Source organism: Platichthys flesus, chromosome 20 (assembly GCF_949316205.1).
Source record: "Platichthys flesus chromosome 20, fPlaFle2.1, whole genome shotgun sequence".
Lineage (NCBI taxonomy): Eukaryota > Metazoa > Chordata > Actinopteri > Pleuronectiformes > Pleuronectidae > Platichthys > Platichthys flesus.
Window position 1 is genome coordinate 575,594 of NC_084964.1, and position 18,804 is coordinate 594,397.

Consider the following 18,804-nt stretch of genomic DNA (forward strand, 5'->3'; position numbering starts at 1 on the left):
ACACATACATAAATGGTGTATTATCATTGCGAACTCACTCTGTTTGGCACTACATAACAAAATATATCTACTGATTGTTAACACCATGTATCATCACAATGGACTTTTGGCTTGGTCTGCATCTTTTAATTCATCCCAATGGTCTAAATGTGTAAAAGAACTAGTCGCCTCCAGGTTCCTCATGCTTATTTTATCTTAACATACACACAGCACCTAAAGTGTATGGAGCTCGTAGGGCTGGGCGATATGGGAAAAAAAACGTATCATGCATGACATTCATATTTTTTCATATTTAACTGAACAAATCAGTTTATATATGATGAAAGTGAACATGAGGGAGAACACCTGTCACGTTTTACCACACAACGCATGACGTCTCAACAGAATGAAGTTCGACACCACATTACATCGTAAATCTGCGGGAAGAGTTTATCTGCTGCCTTTGTCACTTGTTGACCTGCGCCAGTGTTGTGCCCATTCACCCTTAAAAAGAACTAGTTCAAAGTTCAGTTCATACAGATGAAAATAAATTCTGAAGTTAATTTTAAAGTCCCAAAAATATCCTAGTTAACGTTCGTTGTTCTGTCTTTTTAATGGGATGGTTATGATTAAGATGACATACTTAAGATTATGTATTTAGTTATAAAATCGATGGTGTCTGATCATGTAACCATATTCTCTGGTCACTAACACTGAGTCCTGGCTGCACTGGTCTTGTGTTGTACTGAGCGCACACTTAATGTATATGACAAATTTTTCATGATGTTTAAATGTAACCTCAAACTCTGGAGAGAATCAAACAAACTAAGTAAACTCCATTTACTGATCAGGTCATGAGATTGTGTGTGTGTGACTTTGTGAGTAAGTGGGGGCGGGGCCTGTGTGTGTGTAAACTCTTACTCACTCCCACTCTCAGACAATCCGGGCTTCAGGAGACGTCTGTTGAAACGTCATCGTTTGACAGTTTTTTCCATATCGCCCAGCCCTACTGACTCCACACTTCCACTTGTTGCATAATTTTCAAGAGCCTGACTGGACATTCTGGATAACTATCCTGGGTATCCCTTACAGGTATTTGATAAATATCTTTAATCTAAACAAATGAATTAATTTAAAATCAATGCACGCTTTAAGCACAGATTTGTGCGCAATGTTAGTAAATGGGGCCCAATGACACTAGGGAGTTCTCCAATGCAGGGGACATTGGGCCTCCTTTACTAACAGTGCGTACGCACAAATCTCTGCTAAAAGCATTTGTTAGATCCCTTAACGCACAAATCTGGGATAAATAAATTTGTCTGTAGTCTGCGAATAAATTTAGAACTTCCTCAGATCGTGTGTACCCACAAATGATGAAGGCCTGGCTGTCCTAGCAAATGTAAACACACACAATTTTAACTTAATGCATAGTATATTTAAACTCCATTTTATATATTTTTTAAAAGTTGTAGATAGCACACCGATCTTTATGACAAACGACTGTCCTTATATTGAGAAATAGAGGCGTGGCAGAGAGCAGACACGCGCCTGTCAATATAGAATGATTCTGATTCACAAACATACGCATGGTGGTGAGAACAAAAGCAGCTGGTGTGATAGCAAATGAGTCCCATTGTCACAGCACAGAGACCTAGTCTCTCACCTGAGAATGTGGACATGATGTTGTTCTTTGAGAAGAACTGTAAACTTAATTGAAATGTCTGGTTAATTCACCAACCACTGACCATTTTACATAGCTTGTTTGTGAGTGCTTATTTCTGATTTATTTATTTGTTTACTTAGACTGTCCTGGAGATCTTTTTTTTGTTAGCCTAGAGAGCAGGCCTCTCGCATGAGAAAGTGGAAGACATTTTTTTGATTTGATGTTGTTTACTAAATGATAAGTCAAGTCCATCACGTTCATGAGTTTGTTCTTTACTGTTCCAAATATTGGTGATTTAATAAAACCCAGTAAATAACCGCCCCGCTTCTTCTTGCCTACCGCTAACCTATGGTTACCTTTGGACTGAGAGGATCTTAAACCCTCCCCTTATGTCTGTGTACCATAGCATTTATGTCTGTGAAAACTTCAACTGTTCCCGACTGCAGCTGATTCGCTACAGGTCATGCCGTCTTTACCTTATGCGTCACTTGCATTCAGGTGTACATCGGAAACGTCCAAGGAGGTTGTTGAAAATGCAAACGTTTCTTTCTTTTGTAAATGTATGTTCTTTGATTAACATCTGCTTGTATTTAACAAGTTAAAGTAATTATACAGTCATCTTAAAAGAGGAATTAAGACGACCGCGTTGCTCATTCCGAAGCTTCGATGACGTGCAGTAAAATAACATGAAACGTATATTGTCACACAACCGAAATGATAAATGGCACCTTGTTTGTGTGTGTAACATGATAGCAGATGGTGTATTGCTTGTTTGTATTACAATGAGCTCGCCTACCGTTCCCACTCTGACGCTGTTGTGAAGTCGGTGATCTCAAAGACCTCCGACTCGGGCTGGAAAAGACATACAGTGGTTAGTAGACCTGGAACTCAGCACGCATTTAGACACATACACAGCACTGACTCGTTTTCCTTAAAGAACTCATTTAACATCAATGGAAACACTTACTTCGCTGTCGGCAGCCATGCTAATTTCCTGATTTAGCTGTTTTCGTTTTTGTTGTTCTGCTTCTTCCTCCTCCTTCTCTTCTTCTACTGCTTCTGCTTCTTCTTCTTTTGTTAAATTACGGTTGGCAAATAACTGACATGTGCTTTACCGCCACCACATGGAACGGAGTGTAGATCAAAACGGCCGTTGAATCTGTCTGGATTCATATCTTTCCATATTCACGTGCATTCAAAGAATATAAAAAAGCCCTGCATCCTACATCTCCCTAGGTTCTCCACAGCATAACTCTGATATTTAGTGTTTGTGGGTTCCTCTGAAGAGCTTCCTAAAGTACCTGCCTCTGTTGCCAATCATTTCTCCTACTCTCGTCTGAAAGCAACTGTGGTACTGTCCCACTGTTGTGTCTGACTTGATTATGCTTTTAATATCATCCTTGATATATGTGACAGGGTCAAAATTATATGTGCATGCCATATTTAGCTGTGTTTTCTAAGATTTAAATTTGTATTTGACTTGTATGTGTTTTATTATATCTTACCTGGCTTTCTGTGATTTCTGTGTCCTTTATATTCTAACTTCCTTGGTGTCTGTTGTGTGGTGTGTGTTTTGTTTTCTTTAGCTGTTGTATTGCACTCCAATACAAGGAGCGACACATCCTATGCATTTACCTAATTATCTGATGAGTGACTAGTGGAGAAGAGTCTGGCTGCAGCGTGCAGAATTGAGGGCTTGGCGTGAACCTCCAGTTAAACCCCCAAACCATAATGCGGCCTGTAAAAAATTGGGAGGCGTGGTGTGAGGGGCATGAGCCTGGGGCACCTCAAGCCAAAACCCAAAAGTCAAATCCTCAAGAACTGTGGTATAGCTGTGCCATATAGAGGCCAGTTTTACCTCAAACCTCGCTGGAGATGTATTCCTGCAAAAGATTAATTCTGCCAGTAATACAACATACATGTTATGCCATCCCAAAGGTCTGGAAAGAGTGTAAAACTAAAACTCCATCTTCGTCAGTACAAATTAAGATAAATTGTTTTATTACTAAACTGACGCAAACATTACACATGACATTTCATTTAGCTGATGCTTTTATCCAAAGCAACGTACAATAAGTGCATTCAACCCTGAGGGTACAGACCCAGGACAACAAAAGTGCAAAGTGCTATAAGTAAGTGTCATTAAAGTGCTACTAAATTGTTAGTTTTAAAGATTGTTAGTATTTTTTTATTCAAGAATAGTAGTAGGAAGATGTATGTTTTTAGTTTTAAACAGACAATAAGTGCATTCAACCATAAGGGTACAAAGCCAGAGCAACAAGAATCAAGTGAGTACAATTTCCTTTAAAAAAGCCAAACTTCAACTGCTACATGTAAGTGCCATATAGGTGCAACTAAACTGAATACATATATATAAATATGTATTTGATATATATATTTTTTTTATCCCCAGTGTAGTTGAAGAATGTGTCTTTAGTCTGCGGCAATAGTTTTGTCGACTTTCTGGTGTCCTGAGGTCAATAGGGAGCTTGTTCCACCAATTAGGAGCCAGGGCAGCAAACAATCAAGATTTTTTTGAGGGGCTAGCTCGCAGTTAGGGAGCAACAAGCCAATTTGCAGATGCAGAGCGGAATGGACAGGCTTGGGTGAATGGTTTGACCATGTCCTGGATTTAGACTGTGCTGTATCTGTTCACAGCATGGAACACAAGTACTCGTGTTTTGAAATGGATGCAGGCAGCCACTGGTAACCAGTGAATGGAGCGGAGGAGCAGAATAGTGTGAGTGAAATTAGGTAGGTTAAAGATCATTGGAGTTGCTGCATTCTGGATGAGCTGCAGAGGTCGGAAAGCAGTAGCAGGTAGACCTGCCAGGAGGGAGTTGCAGTAGTCTAAGCGTTAGATGACCAAAGTTTGATTACACCCCATCAAAACACTATGTTCTGTATCTCGGACATTTGTGGACCATGAATCTTTCGATGCTGAGCTGTCAACAAACAACTCCACTCCTGCAGTGACAGTGGTAATACATCATAAGAATATTTGATGTATTGTAAAGGTAACGTCACTCTATCTCTCTTTCTCTCTCTCAGAATTGGGAAATTTCCTCAAACCCTTTAAACATTGAGGTACGGCGAAGGTTCATCCTTCGCCAAAGGAGACGATGTTGTCAGAATTCCACTGTGCATTGTCCTACCACCACCAAACTTTTGTCACATGATCAGAGTCCAAGCTTGAACAGCTTTATGTGTAAATATTTCCTCGGGTCATAGCGCCACCTACTGATCAGTCTGAAAATGAAGTTGTTGTAACATTGTCCAATTGACACAAAATTGCTCACGCTACATCATAGCCCCTACTTGAACAGATATATTAGTCTGTATGTACTAATGCTGATGGCGCCACCTACTGGCAACAGGAACTAGCTTTGTTTTACAAATCTCATTCAATTTACATAAAATTTTCACAGTGTGATGTTCAATTGATTGCGTTGACCGTAATGAGCAGTTAGCAGTCAAGAATCAACATCATGTGACGGAAGCAGGTAGTTAAGCGTTTATCCACGCACACACACGCACGCACGCACACAAACACACACACACACACACACACACACACACACACACACACACACACACACAGTCAGTAGTCATAAAACCTCAAAAGGAGTTTGCAATTTAAATGGGTAAAGAAAATGACAATTCAGATGATTATACATTAGTCAAACATCACTAGGATTATTTTATAGTCATTTTCTGCCAATAGATCCCTTTCAACAAAATCTTCCACACCAAACCTTTAAAACTAAATTTACTGGAGGAATTAAAACTTTGAACAACCTGAACAAAACAAAACTTTGAACAAAATTAAATTTGGGTTTTACTTTGGAATTCTAATTTTGCCTCTGTCCCATCTGCTGACATGGAAGAGGAAGAGTTAATGACCTATGCTGCAGACAGTCACCAGGTGGTAATCAAAACGGTCTGGCTTCCCTTTTGCAAACTGTCATGTTGACTATCTTTATATAGAGTATATCGATTTTCTAAAAGTGAGCTAACATCAACAACAATTTCAGTCCATCACCACTCAACACATATAATCCTAGTTTCCTGGCAATCATTATGCAGGGAAATAATGTTATTTTATTTGCTGCTTGATTTCCTTATATTTAGATTGCTAGCTAGCTATGTATAAAGACTGTATTCCTCCTGTAACAGAGTAGTTCAGTTTTGTAATAAACTGCGGCCCAACCTTTGCACCATCCTTGTCAACAAGGCCTGTCTTACCTATGCACAGTGTGACAGCTCCTTTTGTATACTGTTGCAAGTGTCTTATATCCACACAAATGTCATTCCTGCTGCGTCACTATTATTCTTCAGAGTTCTTTTATTCAACACTTAAGTATGCAGTGTTGTTAAATATTTTGTCCAATTCATCCCTTTGTGCTGTATAAAACATTTTTGTATTGTATTGACTATCCATGTCATGGAGGGGATATCTGAATTACCAAACCAACAGTTTCACACTTGAATAAAAAAAAGTCCTGATATACTTAAGGAGGGAAAATGATAAAGCCTCAGCTAAATGGAATGTAATGTAATGATATTACATCATCATGTAATGTAATGTAATGTGATGTAATGATATGTAATGTAATGATTTCTGAGTTCTTAAAAGCTACATTTAAACATAGGTTTTTATATATTCTATTAGCCAATTGCAATATCTAATATTAACCTAATTTATTCAGAAACCTGGTTTATCATGTGCATGTAAATGTAGAAAATGCTTCATTATCCATTTCTGACCTGATCCTATTGACATTGTTGTCCAAAAGTGTGTGGTTAACATTTCACAAAAAATCTGCCAAAATTCATCTCATAGGTGATCTCAAACATGATATTTTATAAATTCACTCAATGGCTACTTTTTATTGGTTACTAAATGCAACCACCTCATCATTTCAGCCAACATAACATAATATTTGTAAGAGGAAACAATATAATTATGTGTAATTTTTCTGAAGAAGACTATAGACCGTATCGTGTTTTTAGAGAGAGTGGTGATTTTAGCTCTTGAAGAGAAATTCCTGAGTTGTTTAAGCTTCAAAGCATGCGCTGTAAAGTGTTGGGAAGTTGTGTGGTTTACGAAGTGTATATTGAATGCAGCACAAGGGCGGAGTTAGCAAAGCAGTGAAGCCTAGCAGGAAGCACCGAGGGTAGCGCCGCGGCGGTGGAGAGAAAAGGGACCTCAGAGTTGATTATCAGATCTTAAACGTGACGTTTCTTGCTTGGAATCTGGAATTTACGTTTTTGGTCTGGTCACATTTTCCTCGACTCTGGAGAAGGTGAGAACTGCCCGGCAACTAGACATCGGCCAGAAGAAGACTCTTATCCAGCAGCAGTAAACGGAGGACGTGGGCCGTTTTGAATCAGGTGGGTTCGGAGGTGGGCCCGCACGACTATACAGAGCTGATGCCCACAGGTGTTTGCTTGCCAGAGGAACAGCAGTGGAATTGATCTGCTCAGTGCAGGCTGATCTAATCCAACTCATGCTAGTTGAAGTTGTTTTCGTTACGTCACACATTACTCCTCAAGTTGCCCATTGGCTAGCTGGCTAATCATTACTCTTAATATTCCACTAAGACATCAGGCATAGTTGCCCCGTCCAAGGCACCTTTGCATGTTTCTTAGAATTAGTTATATGTATCCTCCTCTAAACGATTAACTTAACATCTTCTATTTATTAAACAGATGAGTGGCTGGTTACTTACACTTTTAATTTGTGTGGTATGTTTGTATTGTACTTAGATATTTTTGGTGGCTTAAAGGTACGATATTACTAACATTACCTTCCATGTTTTATGATATTGTCTTTAATGACCCCAACACTAAGCCGACATTTCATTGTTTAGAGATTGGTAAATATGTTTTAATCCAATCTGCTTGGTTGTTCTCTACGATAAAAATGCGTAGAGGCAAGAACAGTCCTCGCTAGCACTCAGAATGTGAGATGCAGCTAGAATTGCATAGTTACGGAAACGTCTAAAGCTAACCTTAGCAAGGCGTGTCACCTCAGCAGGTATGCAGGTGAGCCATTTGACTCAACGGTCTGGTTTTGAGAATGAGTAATAAGTGTGTATGGCTGTACAAGGAAGTAGAGTTTAACCGGTTTGACTAGTTTTTGGAGGATACAAAACACAATGGTAAAATACACATACTGATTTCTGTTATTCATGGGAACTTACTTGTGTCTTTATGCAACATCTGTAATTATAATGTGGTCTTTTTAAATCTTAGCTAGACATAAACTTTGAGTGACGAAAGTTTTCCTGGTATTCAGACTGCACAAGCAAAAAAAAAAAAATGATAACCTGGACAGGATACTGACGTACACAAGTACCGTGTCTTAAACTCCATCTGCATCAAGTCAGAATAAGTCATATGAAAAGACTTTGTTATCAGTAAACTTAGTGCTATCCTACCATCATGGCTAACCCCTTGAAACAAATATGGAGGCAAAATAAACGATCAAGCGAGAGCGATGTATTTTAGAGAAGTAGTCTGGAAAAAAACTAGAATTGGGTCATTACATAAAAACTGATTGTAATGTAACTGTGGCTCAGGATTTGGAGCGGGTCGTATTCTAACCAGAAGGTAGGCAATTCTATCCCAGTCCCCATTTCACATGTCCTTGACAGGATACTTAACCCCAACTTGCCTATTGTTCCTCATAGAACAACTGCTGCCCGTAGAGGCATTGTATAAATGTGTGTGAATGGATGAAAGGCAAAAGAAACCTGACTGTTCTGTAAAGTGCTTTAAGTGGTCAAGACCATTTAGACTATTTAACTGCGATAATTTTGTTCACTATAATTGTGACAAAAATTTTCCCACCAGTTCATATCTAATTGCAAGGTTCCAGTTACTCATGTCTGGCAGTGATTTAATATTAAGTTACATTTCATAATTTAACATATTGCCACAAGCTTACTCTCTTAAAATGTAAACACAACCCCTACGGATTGAGAGCTTTTGAAATTTAAAGTTTAAGGAGGGCTGTTTTTCCTGAATGTTGAGTATTCATGTGAGCAGAGAACGACACAGCGCCACAAAATTTGGTCTTGCAAATCAGTGGTCAGCATTTATGGACACTACCATTACCTTGGCACTTCTAATAGGTAGCCTGCGTTAATCCCTTCTGCTGTGGCAAATCAGAACGTGATGTGGGAATTTCTCGTGGATGCATCGCGATGCAGACATGGACAACTCTGCATCAATGCAGTGACAGAACATAATTGATACATGTTTTAGGCTGCGTTCATTTTCTAGCATTGTCCTTTCGCTGGATAATTATAACACAGCTGCTTCAGGACGGACGCTCATTAAAAGTCTGTGTCAGTCTCTGTCAGAGCCTCCGCCTTACTTCCCCTCTCACCTGCGCTCACTTTACCCTTTTACAATAAACACCATCACTGATCACAAGTTAATAGGACATGTACAGGAATGACTTTTATTTTGTCTTTGTTTGATTCACTCCAGAGTTTATGAGACACATGTAACCTAGCATAACAAGCACCGCCAGGACATCGATTAATAACTAAATATATGTGATAATCAGTTCGTGTGTGAGGAGGGACAGAGACGAGCACACAAACGTACTCACAGACAGTGTGTGTGTGTGTGTGTGTGTGTGCGTGTCTGTCTGTCTGTCTGATAACTGATAATCACATAGTATTTAGCAGGTTTAAACATGTGTCTCATGAACTCCAAAGTAATTCACTTTAAAATGAGTGCAGATCAGAGGAGTGAGGAGGAAGCAGACTCTAACTGAGACTCTGACACAGGACGACCGGACCATTATTGTGTGTCTGCTGTGATCCTGAAGAATTCCTGGTTATAATCATTCAGCGTAGTCCATGTCACAATGCATCTACGGTAAATGTCCACAGCTCTAGTGCTCAGCTGTATGCAGGACACAGCATTCAACATCCAGTTATTAGTGCCCACGTTAAATTTTAAACATCATCATTCAGGAGGACACACTACAGAAAGTGTCTTTTGTGTCTCCCACCTCCGAAGCCTTCAAAGTCTTTGTGAGATTCTTGTGTTTCTTACCTTTTGGGACCATCTCTTATAACTTCAAATGTTCAGCACCCCGCTTTCTTCATGACAAATGGATGTCCTTATATGGAGAAATAGAGGCGTGGCAGAGAGTGGAACCGCGCCGGTCAATTTAGAGTTATTCTTATTCACAAACATACTCGTGCACACACACTTATTTTCTGCGGACAGTAGGAACATTTCTGTGCACATGTTCATTAAGTCTTATAAAGTAGTATTTCAGCGTTATTCATAATTCTCTAAGCTTGTATGGCAGTTTTGTAATGGCTATCTTGATGTGTTTGGCTGTTCATGTCTTGCAGCATATCAACGTCCGTCATTGCATTACAACAGCTTCTCAAGAACCAAAACTAATCTTGAAGTCCCTTTCTATCCTCTGCCTTGAGTACACTCCAATTCAGGGCTTTTTCTTGATAAGCTGAGGCAATCAATACATCATTTCCGAATGCCTTTTGTAACACTTTTTTTGCTTCTTTAAGTTCCATATGTATGCAACTTCAGACAAGCACTTGAGGGCGTCCACTTGTGAACTACTCCAGGAAGAAAATCTATCACAGTCATTGTCAGTTTTGCTTTCAATAAATTTTTCGAACATACGCATTAAGGACAAGTAATGCAGTGGATTTCTATAAGAAACTGGAATTTGTCTTGTTGGTAGAAATTAGGGTCTTTTGTTCTTTAATTAGCATTTCCGTAATTTCATTTTGTCTTAATTTTTCGCATGTGTGAAGTTTGATCAAACTTCACACATCAACCTTGTGAGGACCTTTCTAAAGAGGAAGGTGCACATACACTGGGGGCAGTAGAGTTATTTAGAAGTTCATCATCATTATCATTATAATTACCACCAGCATCCTTGTCATCCTCACTTTGTGTTGAATCATATCTTTTATCATACTTTTGAAAATCATATCCCTCTTTGGAAGCTTCAAGTATATCAATGTCTGCACTTTCAATTTCCCAAGCTAAAGCCTCTTTTCTAGCTTGAAATTCAGCTTTCAACTTAACTTCTTCTTTGTCAAGTTGATGTCTTTCTTGCATAACAGAAGCTCGAGCAAGGAGAGCTGCCCTTTTTGCTCCACTCGTCTCAGGGCTGATGTTACTGAGGAGACTTTGATGCTGGAACTGCTTGTGCTCTTCGTGCCTTTTGGCTGAACCTTTACTTATTATTCCAATAGACCTAGCGTTCAAATCCTCATGCATTGTTGTATCTGCAACAGGTGACAGATGCATTACTGTGCTTCGATGGGCATCCATAGCAACCATTTTTTCACAATGTCTTGAAATTCTTTAAACTTTCCAACTTAAGGTAAATACCTTTCATTGTGATCAGAATCCCTTTTTCACTCTGGAGGCAATATTTGGATAAAACACTGCAGTTCTGAAAAATTCCTTTAATAAATCACAGTGAACATCATAAGCCTGTTCAACAATGCTACCGGATCTATCATCTGGCACTTGTTTGTATTTCGCTGTTGAACAAAACATGGTTCACGTTAACAGGATAAGTTGGACAGCCCTAAGGGTCAATTGACCAAAACAGTTAATAAAATGAATCACGCAAATAGATTAATGGGTAATGATTAATCATATGTTTTAAATATACTACTAACTCAAATTCCACCTAATCTCCAACGATCTGTTCGAGCCATTACAATCTGCTTTCTGCTCACAGTAGAGAAACCGCTGTAATCAAAGTTAGGGGTGGGAATTGGCAAAAATGTGACAATTCGATACTATTGCGATTCTTAACATATTGTGATACAGCAAGTTTTCTGCGATATATTGCAATTCATGTCCCCCATATTATTCAAAGGCAAAACAAAAAATGAGGCAAATAAGACCGCTCAACTCAGTTCAAATGTCACATTTAATTCTGTGATCAACATTGTCTTCTACACATTAACTGAAGTGCACAAACTGAGAAAGGGTAGTGCAAAAACTTTGTCCTTGAACATTCAGGACACAGGACCTTTGTAATTATCTTCTGAAAAGGAGACCTCTTACGTGAACGCCGAGCTCCCAGCACATAACTTGAAATTATTTAAATACAATACAGTAACATAAAGCCGACTTAATAGACTAATTTGTTGTCTTTTTAAGTGTAGCGACTCACCTCACGTAAGCCTGTAGCTCTCATGGAGCGGACAGATATAATAAACACACCAAATCTCTCGCTTCCAGTCTGAGCCGGATATATAAACACCTGCCTTACAGCTGTGTCTTGATGATGGTAATGGCGGAAACGACAGGATGCCAGCTATACGGCGATTCCCTATTTTACGGACTTTTTAATCCTCGTTTAACACCCCTCGCCGAGCGGAATGAGGTAGGAAGCTGGTTCTTATTCCCTTTGCAACAGGTCACATTAACCCGTCAAACTTGTCTCAAGTGGTTATTTGTTTGTTTAGCTGATGTTTAGGTGTTTTAACGGTTGTATTTGTCTTTTACTAAATGATTATGTTGTACTTGTTGTCTTCTGGTTTTACGGTGTTTCTACGGTGCCTCGATTTGATGTTTAATTAAAGAGCTGTGACGCATCAGTCTGAAACTCTCCTCGTCATGCTTTGCCAGCCAGGGGCTGTAACATATCAAATTAAATATTGCAATACTTTGTATCGATGTAATTGCGTGCGCAAAAAATTGCGATACTGAACAGAACCTTTTTTTTTTTCTTCTTTTTTTTTTCACCACTAATCAAAGTTACAAACAACCTCCTCCTCTGGTCACCTCAACATCCTTATTCTCCCTGACCTCACTGAAGCTTTTGAAAACATCAACCACAACATTCTTCTTCCTACCTCGAACAGGAACAGTTCATCAGTATCAACAACTGCACCTCCTCTACCACTCCTCTGTGCAAAGGCATCCCCCAGGGTTAAGTGCTTGGTACTCTCGTGCTCATACTCTACTGGCTCCCCCTCGGTACTATCATACATCAACTCTACATCTCCACTTAATCCATCACCACTGCTACTCATTAGAGTCTGACCAAATGCCTCACTGATATTAAATCATGGATGCAAATCAACTTCCTCAAACTAAACTTTGACAAATCTGATATGATCATCATCTGTCCCAACTATAACCAGTCACAACTTCTGCCTCACCATCGACAACTCCAGTCTTTGTCCCTCCCCACAAATCCGAAACCTCTGAGTCATGTTTGACAGCGGTCTCTCCTTTGAAAACCACGTTAACCAAAGCACCAGAACTGCATTTTTCCACCTAAAAAAGATAGCCAGTCTCTCTCTACCGCTGCTACTGAAACTTTGATCCATGTATTCAACTGATCCAGAATTCACTATTGCAACAGTATTATTTATGGCACATCATCTAAAGTTCTAAATAAACTACAGTACCTCCAGAACTCTGCTGTTCGTGTACTTGCCCCCTCCCGGTCCTGTGATCACATCACTCCTGTTCTCTAGAATCTCCACTGGCTCCCGATCCAACCACGCATCCAATAAAATGTCCTCTTCTTCACTCACAAATCCCTCCACCACCACACTCCATCCTGTCAGCTCCACTCCTCTGATGCTAACCTCCTGTCACATCCACTCAGGACCAAGCAAAGGACTTACGGCTAAGGATATGCAATAGCCTTGTTGAATATCATGATGATGATATGACTAGCGCCACTGAGTCTGGGGCAGGCCATCTTCTTCTTTGGGAGATCTGGTTCCATTTCCTCTCTGCAGGGCTATGATGCAGTTTCTTTGTCCTTCAGCATCTCACACACCTGAGGGGCTTGAGTCAGGGGTCTAGAGATATTGCTATCTTAGCCACGACAGGTTTGAGTTCTCTTTTTGTGTGTTGAGGTCCTCTCTGAATGCAGTCTTGAAGCACACTATGCAGGCAGGGTCAACATATGAGATGTCTTTTGTTAGCACAAGGTGGCACAGTGCCACCAATTAACTGGACAGGCCTAAAATTATTGTCATATAAATTATTTTGGAGAAAACAAATTAGTTGAGACTCTGAAAATCACTTTTAACTGCATAGATCCAGCAGTGTTTCTAGAATTGCTGGCCTATTGTATTCAGCTGAGGTTAGCGTGGCTAAGTTGTGCTTCTACTGGGCATGTTTTGCCTTCAGTGTCTTATTAGTGTGTTGGACACACTTTATCATCTCAAGTCTTGAATTCCATCATGCGGTTACATCCAGGGTCTCTCCTCTGTTTGTCCACGAGAGGCTTGCTGAACTTTCAGCTCTACTGTGTTGGCAGGACTGTTTGAAATGTCAGACAATTTTTTTAGCGCTTGGCTAAAGTACCATCACAGTGGTGACACTGTGATCGTCCGCTGCATAATGTGTCCTACACAAAGCATAGCCTTGAATGGTAGACTCCTATTACCTACTCATATTACGAGCACTATCTGTTTCCTGTTTTCACTCCTCTGGAAGACTACGGGAGGTATTTGTTGTCAAACCTTGTGATATAATTAATTTGCGTTACAGAAAATATAACTTAATAAGGTTTCCAGTTTAATCGCAAGCGGTAACGTCCAAAGTTCTTTATATATCTATATATCTATTGATATATAGATATATATCCAATCCAATTCTCCTCGGCTCTGTCGCAATTCCAGGAGATGGAGCTGGGAAACATCTCCCCACTCAACCCTTCACGCTGCCACAGCTGCAGGTGAAGCCTGTTGGGACCTCATTACATTACGCCCGGGACACACTGGCTGTGGTTGCGCCACAAAATGGTTGCGTGACGCGGTTGCCATTTGGTCACACTGGCAGCATGTCTGCTGCGGTTCTGCAACACAGCTGCTATTGCCAGTGCTATGATTTTAAATGAGTTTGCCTTGAAAATGGCAATAAATCAGTGTGTGAGTGAAAGAGAGAAGGAGCAGAAGATGCACAGCTTCCTACTGTATAGTACTGGTATGACTTTGAGTACCAAGGACAACTTCAACAATGAAATACAGTAGACCTAACATAAACCTCACAAAGGTTGTAGTTATGATTCGATGTTAATGTAAAGAACTGGAGGTGATGTGCTCTCTCTGCTTGCTCTCTTAATCACACTCACGCTGAGCCTTACGGGTGTTAGACAGGAACGTAAGTGATCTTGCTGTATATATGTGTATATATATATATATATACTGCTCAAAATAAGTAAGGGAACACTGAAATCACACATCAGATCTTGAACAAATTATTAAAGTTGAAAATCATAACTGATATATATTGTATAATTTGTTGAGAACAAAAGGATGCAACAACAGTCAATGGAAACCAAAATCTTCAACCAATTGATGGCTGGATTCAAAACCACAGAAAAAAATAAAAGTAAAATGTAAAAATGATCTCCCCAAAGAAAGAAAGATAGAGTCTGGTGAAATTTTGTGAAGAAGCTTTTCCTGATAAACACTGGAATATATTGAAAGGTGTTAAAATGTGGGTAGGGAAAGCTTGTATTGTATATAACTATTCTTGTTGCTATTGGGTTTATTGGAAAAATGTACTTATCTGAAAGTTCATCTTGTTGTTGTCTTGCTTTAGCCTGACGTTGTCCGTTGTATGAGTCTGATATTGCTCCATTGGGCTGTGACTATGGAGCGTGTTTCAACTGTACCAGGAAAAAAAATTCCTCTTGGCTCAATTGGATAGACTTACAACCAATCAGAGTAACGTAGTATGTGAAGTATGTTGAGCGACGCATAGTTGTTGTCAACAGAACTCAAGCGAACTTACATCGACACCTATAATACTATGTTTACAACATTTGATTCATATCACGACATTGTGAGTTATTTGCTAAGTCAGACAGTCAAGACTCACACCAAAGGTGGAAGCGACGCCAAAGCGTGGCGTAAGCGCTAATCCCTAGCGCGCCTGCGCTTGGCTGTTCACACCCGACGCTGAAGCGCCGGGCAGCGCTAATAATATCACCCTTTGATCCAGTAGTATACAAGCATATCAGGGTTTCCCCCAGCACTATCTTGTTAAGGCGGCCGCCTTAACAAGACTAGGGCCCCGCCTTGACTACCAATGTACTGAAAAAAATATTGGTGATTGGTCCGCTAACGCCAGCATTTCGGAATGGAAACTTCCTGTTCCATTCCCTACATCACAATAAACCAAAATCACAACTACGACTCTATAATTCGTGTGACAAGTGTGTTAAGCCAGCAGCGTTGTCCGGCTGACGGTGGCTGGTAAGAGCACTTACGGCACGTGTGTAATGTCACATACTGTTATAACGAACTTTCATAACGTGGCTAGCGGGCTAACCACCATGCTAACTGCGGTGGGAACAGCGCAAAAACCCGCTGACTTTAATCCCACGGCTCATGACACTCTTTCTCAAACACCGTCAGGTTAGAAGCAAACACTTTAGATCGATACTAACTAACGGTAGTAGTTAGTATCGGGTGTCCCTGCTGACTGTGTGTGGAAGCTGGGGGGAAGCTAGCTGCCTCCGTGTAGCTTCAAGCTGTTGCAGCTGTTGAATTAGCAACGCAGTTTGGAAACAAGACCGGGGAACCGCTGCGTTAAGACACGATAACATAAGCATTATGACCCGCTGGGTGTCACTTTATTCAGCAAAAACTGTCGCGTCATCAACATCCTTTTTCTGTTAGCTGCCATCGTTCACTGTGTGTGAGGAGCCGGGAGGACGTAAATAAACCAGCGTGGACTTCTTCTATATACCTCATGAGGTAGGCTTCTCTAAGCTCGACTTCAGTTGCGCCATCTACTGTTCTGGCGGTGAATTGTTTTCACAACAAAAAGGCTCGTAGAACTATAAATCAAAAAGGGTCCGTCCGCTCCGTCAGTCCGCAACGGACTCGGAGTAGCATACATTGGCCTTAAGCTGCGTAAATGTCTAGTAATATCTCGATTTTAATTGGTCCATGAATGATATGTAACGTAAAGGCTTATGTGGCATACCATTTACGTAAAAAAGGCACAAAGAATGATGCTTATTTGCGTACATGTTAAATCATACAGAATCAGGTGCGCATGCGCGAAAACTTTTTTTTTCTTGCCGTCCACAATGAATAGGCGGTTAATTTGAACGGAATCCGACATCACAAACTGTCATCTTCAGAGGCAGCTTGATTTTTCTTAAAAACCGGCTTAAACCCTATTTTGTAGTGTCTGCATGTTTTCCACAACATTTGTACCTACTGTTGTTTATTTATATTGAAATAAACAGTTGTTTATTTCATTCATGCGTACTGGCATCTTTGAGCAAAATACCCCCAAAAATTTTCGCCAACAGCACCGCCGCCTGCTTACCACCTTGACTGACAGATTTACTGGGGGAAACACTGCATATACTTACTCATCGCTACATCATTAAGCAACAGCGTCCCAACATTTATCTTTTTTGGTGTTGTCTTTATAAAACTCACTGTACTTCTTCACTCCAATTATTCATTTTATGTTATCCATGTTGAAGAACTTCTCCGCTGTTTGTTCCGTTAAATGTCGGGTGTCGAGGGTAAATTACTTATTCTCCACTCAAGTCTATGTGGAGAATACGTAGCCCCCCCCCCCTCTCCTTTTATCTTTATGACTGCTTGTGTGGCTGTAGTTGATGGGCAGAGGGGGACATTTAATAATGTCATTGGTAAAATTAAAACTACAGGACAACAGAAGGGGAATTCAAAGTATGGGATGTATATTTTATCATTTATATCATATAAGATATGTCATCAATATCGTTTTAAATTATTTTTCAGTGTGTTTCCTGCGTTCGGTGTGTTTCCTGCGTCAAGCACAAAAACTAGACTCGAAGCGGAAACGATCGCTGCACGGCGCTAGGCAGCCTTGGCACAGCGCTGCGCTTCAGCCTCCGGTGTGACCCGCACAAAGGTTTAACATGGGAGTGGATGGGAGCCAGCTGTTATTTAAGGCTTGGCGCTGCGCTGACGCGTCGCTTCAGCGTCCGGTGTGAACCCGGCGTTACTTTGGCTTGAAAAACATCAGAGCCTAGCATGTCCTTCCACTTCTTGTTCAGCAGCCAGGATACTGTGGCTTCCGAAAAGGAGCTGGCAACGACAGCTGGTAATGTCCACCTCGTTGTGCTTGCCGAGTTGCATAGCCGTGACGCCCATTTCTTTGGTGAAATGCAGACGCCCCCAAAAGCGTCTGCATTATGGGGAGACGAAGGCGGCCCGATGCCTTGCCCGCGACAGCCCCAGCCGCGGAGACACGGGGGTCTCCGAGTGATGGAAAAGCCATCCTCACTCTTCAATTAGCTCAGGCACCAAAGTCAGAGTCACGAGTGTATGGTATATGTTTTTATTTATTTAAGTATAGTGTAAACTTTAGTTAACAGTTCATATATTATTCATAGTTTTAAGTTAAAATGTGTTTTGTATTTATTTATATTCATAATCTACTTTAAACAGTTCATATATTTGGGATAAAAAAAGAAAGCCATTCTTAAATGTCGTCAAGCGTCGTTTTGTCGTTTTTGTAATTTTTTTTAAATATCGGTTCAGGCACCGTTTAGGCACCGGTATCGTTTTAAAAGTATCTGTTAAGCACCGGTATCCGATAAAAACCTAACGATACCCATCCCTAATTAAAGGCTCAATGTACCATCCTAAATATACAAAAGGAAAGGCAGTTATGCACCTTTATCTATTCAATGCAAAATATTCACATTAATACCAATTCATATTTAGAACATCTGTTCCATGCACAATATTTAGCTTCGCAGTTCAGCAATATGTTCTGCAGAGTTTCTCATACTGCAGGACAATGGGCTTCATTCACTAACATGTCCACAGAAAATAAGTGCGTGCGCAAAATTGCCACTGGATTTGTGACATGTGCGCACCAGCTACTTTTGTACTCACCACCATGCGTAAGTTTGTGAATCAGAATCATACTAAACTGGCAGGCACTTGCCGCCTTCTGAAATTAGCGTACTGCCACGCCTCTATTTCTCAATATAAGGACATCCATTTGTCATGAAGCGAGGGGTGTGCTGAACTGAGAAGTTGAAGGTATAAGAGAGAAAAAGAATTTCACAGCAGAAATTGAAACAGTTGTGTCGGAGCCTTATACCTTCAGAAGCCACAAAAGGAACACTTCTCTGTCATCCA

At 40.4% G+C, this 18,804-nt stretch overlaps 2 protein-coding genes across 3 annotated transcripts in view; one reads left to right on the forward strand and one right to left on the reverse strand.

Annotated features, from left to right (window-relative positions):
- The window catches only part of rab3gap1 (RAB3 GTPase activating protein subunit 1), a 47,789-nt gene extending 45,074 nt beyond the window's left edge, over positions 1–2,715 (reverse strand). For both annotated transcript variants that reach the window (XM_062413973.1, XM_062413972.1), the window contains exons 1-2: positions 2,610–2,715; positions 2,439–2,494 (exon numbers count right to left, since the gene is read on the reverse strand). In XM_062413973.1, the coding sequence (XP_062269957.1) occupies positions 2,439–2,494; positions 2,610–2,627 (74 nt within the window). In that variant the 5' untranslated portion in view covers positions 2,628–2,715. The remainder of the gene's footprint in view (positions 1–2,438; positions 2,495–2,609) is intronic.
- A 4,090-nt stretch (positions 2,716–6,805) lies between these two features.
- The window catches only part of llgl2 (LLGL scribble cell polarity complex component 2), a 69,225-nt gene continuing 57,226 nt past the window's right edge, over positions 6,806–18,804 (forward strand). Inside the window, exon 1 of the mRNA XM_062413934.1 lies at positions 6,806–7,036. The gene's annotated coding sequence lies outside the window, so the exon portion shown is untranslated. The remainder of the gene's footprint in view (positions 7,037–18,804) is intronic.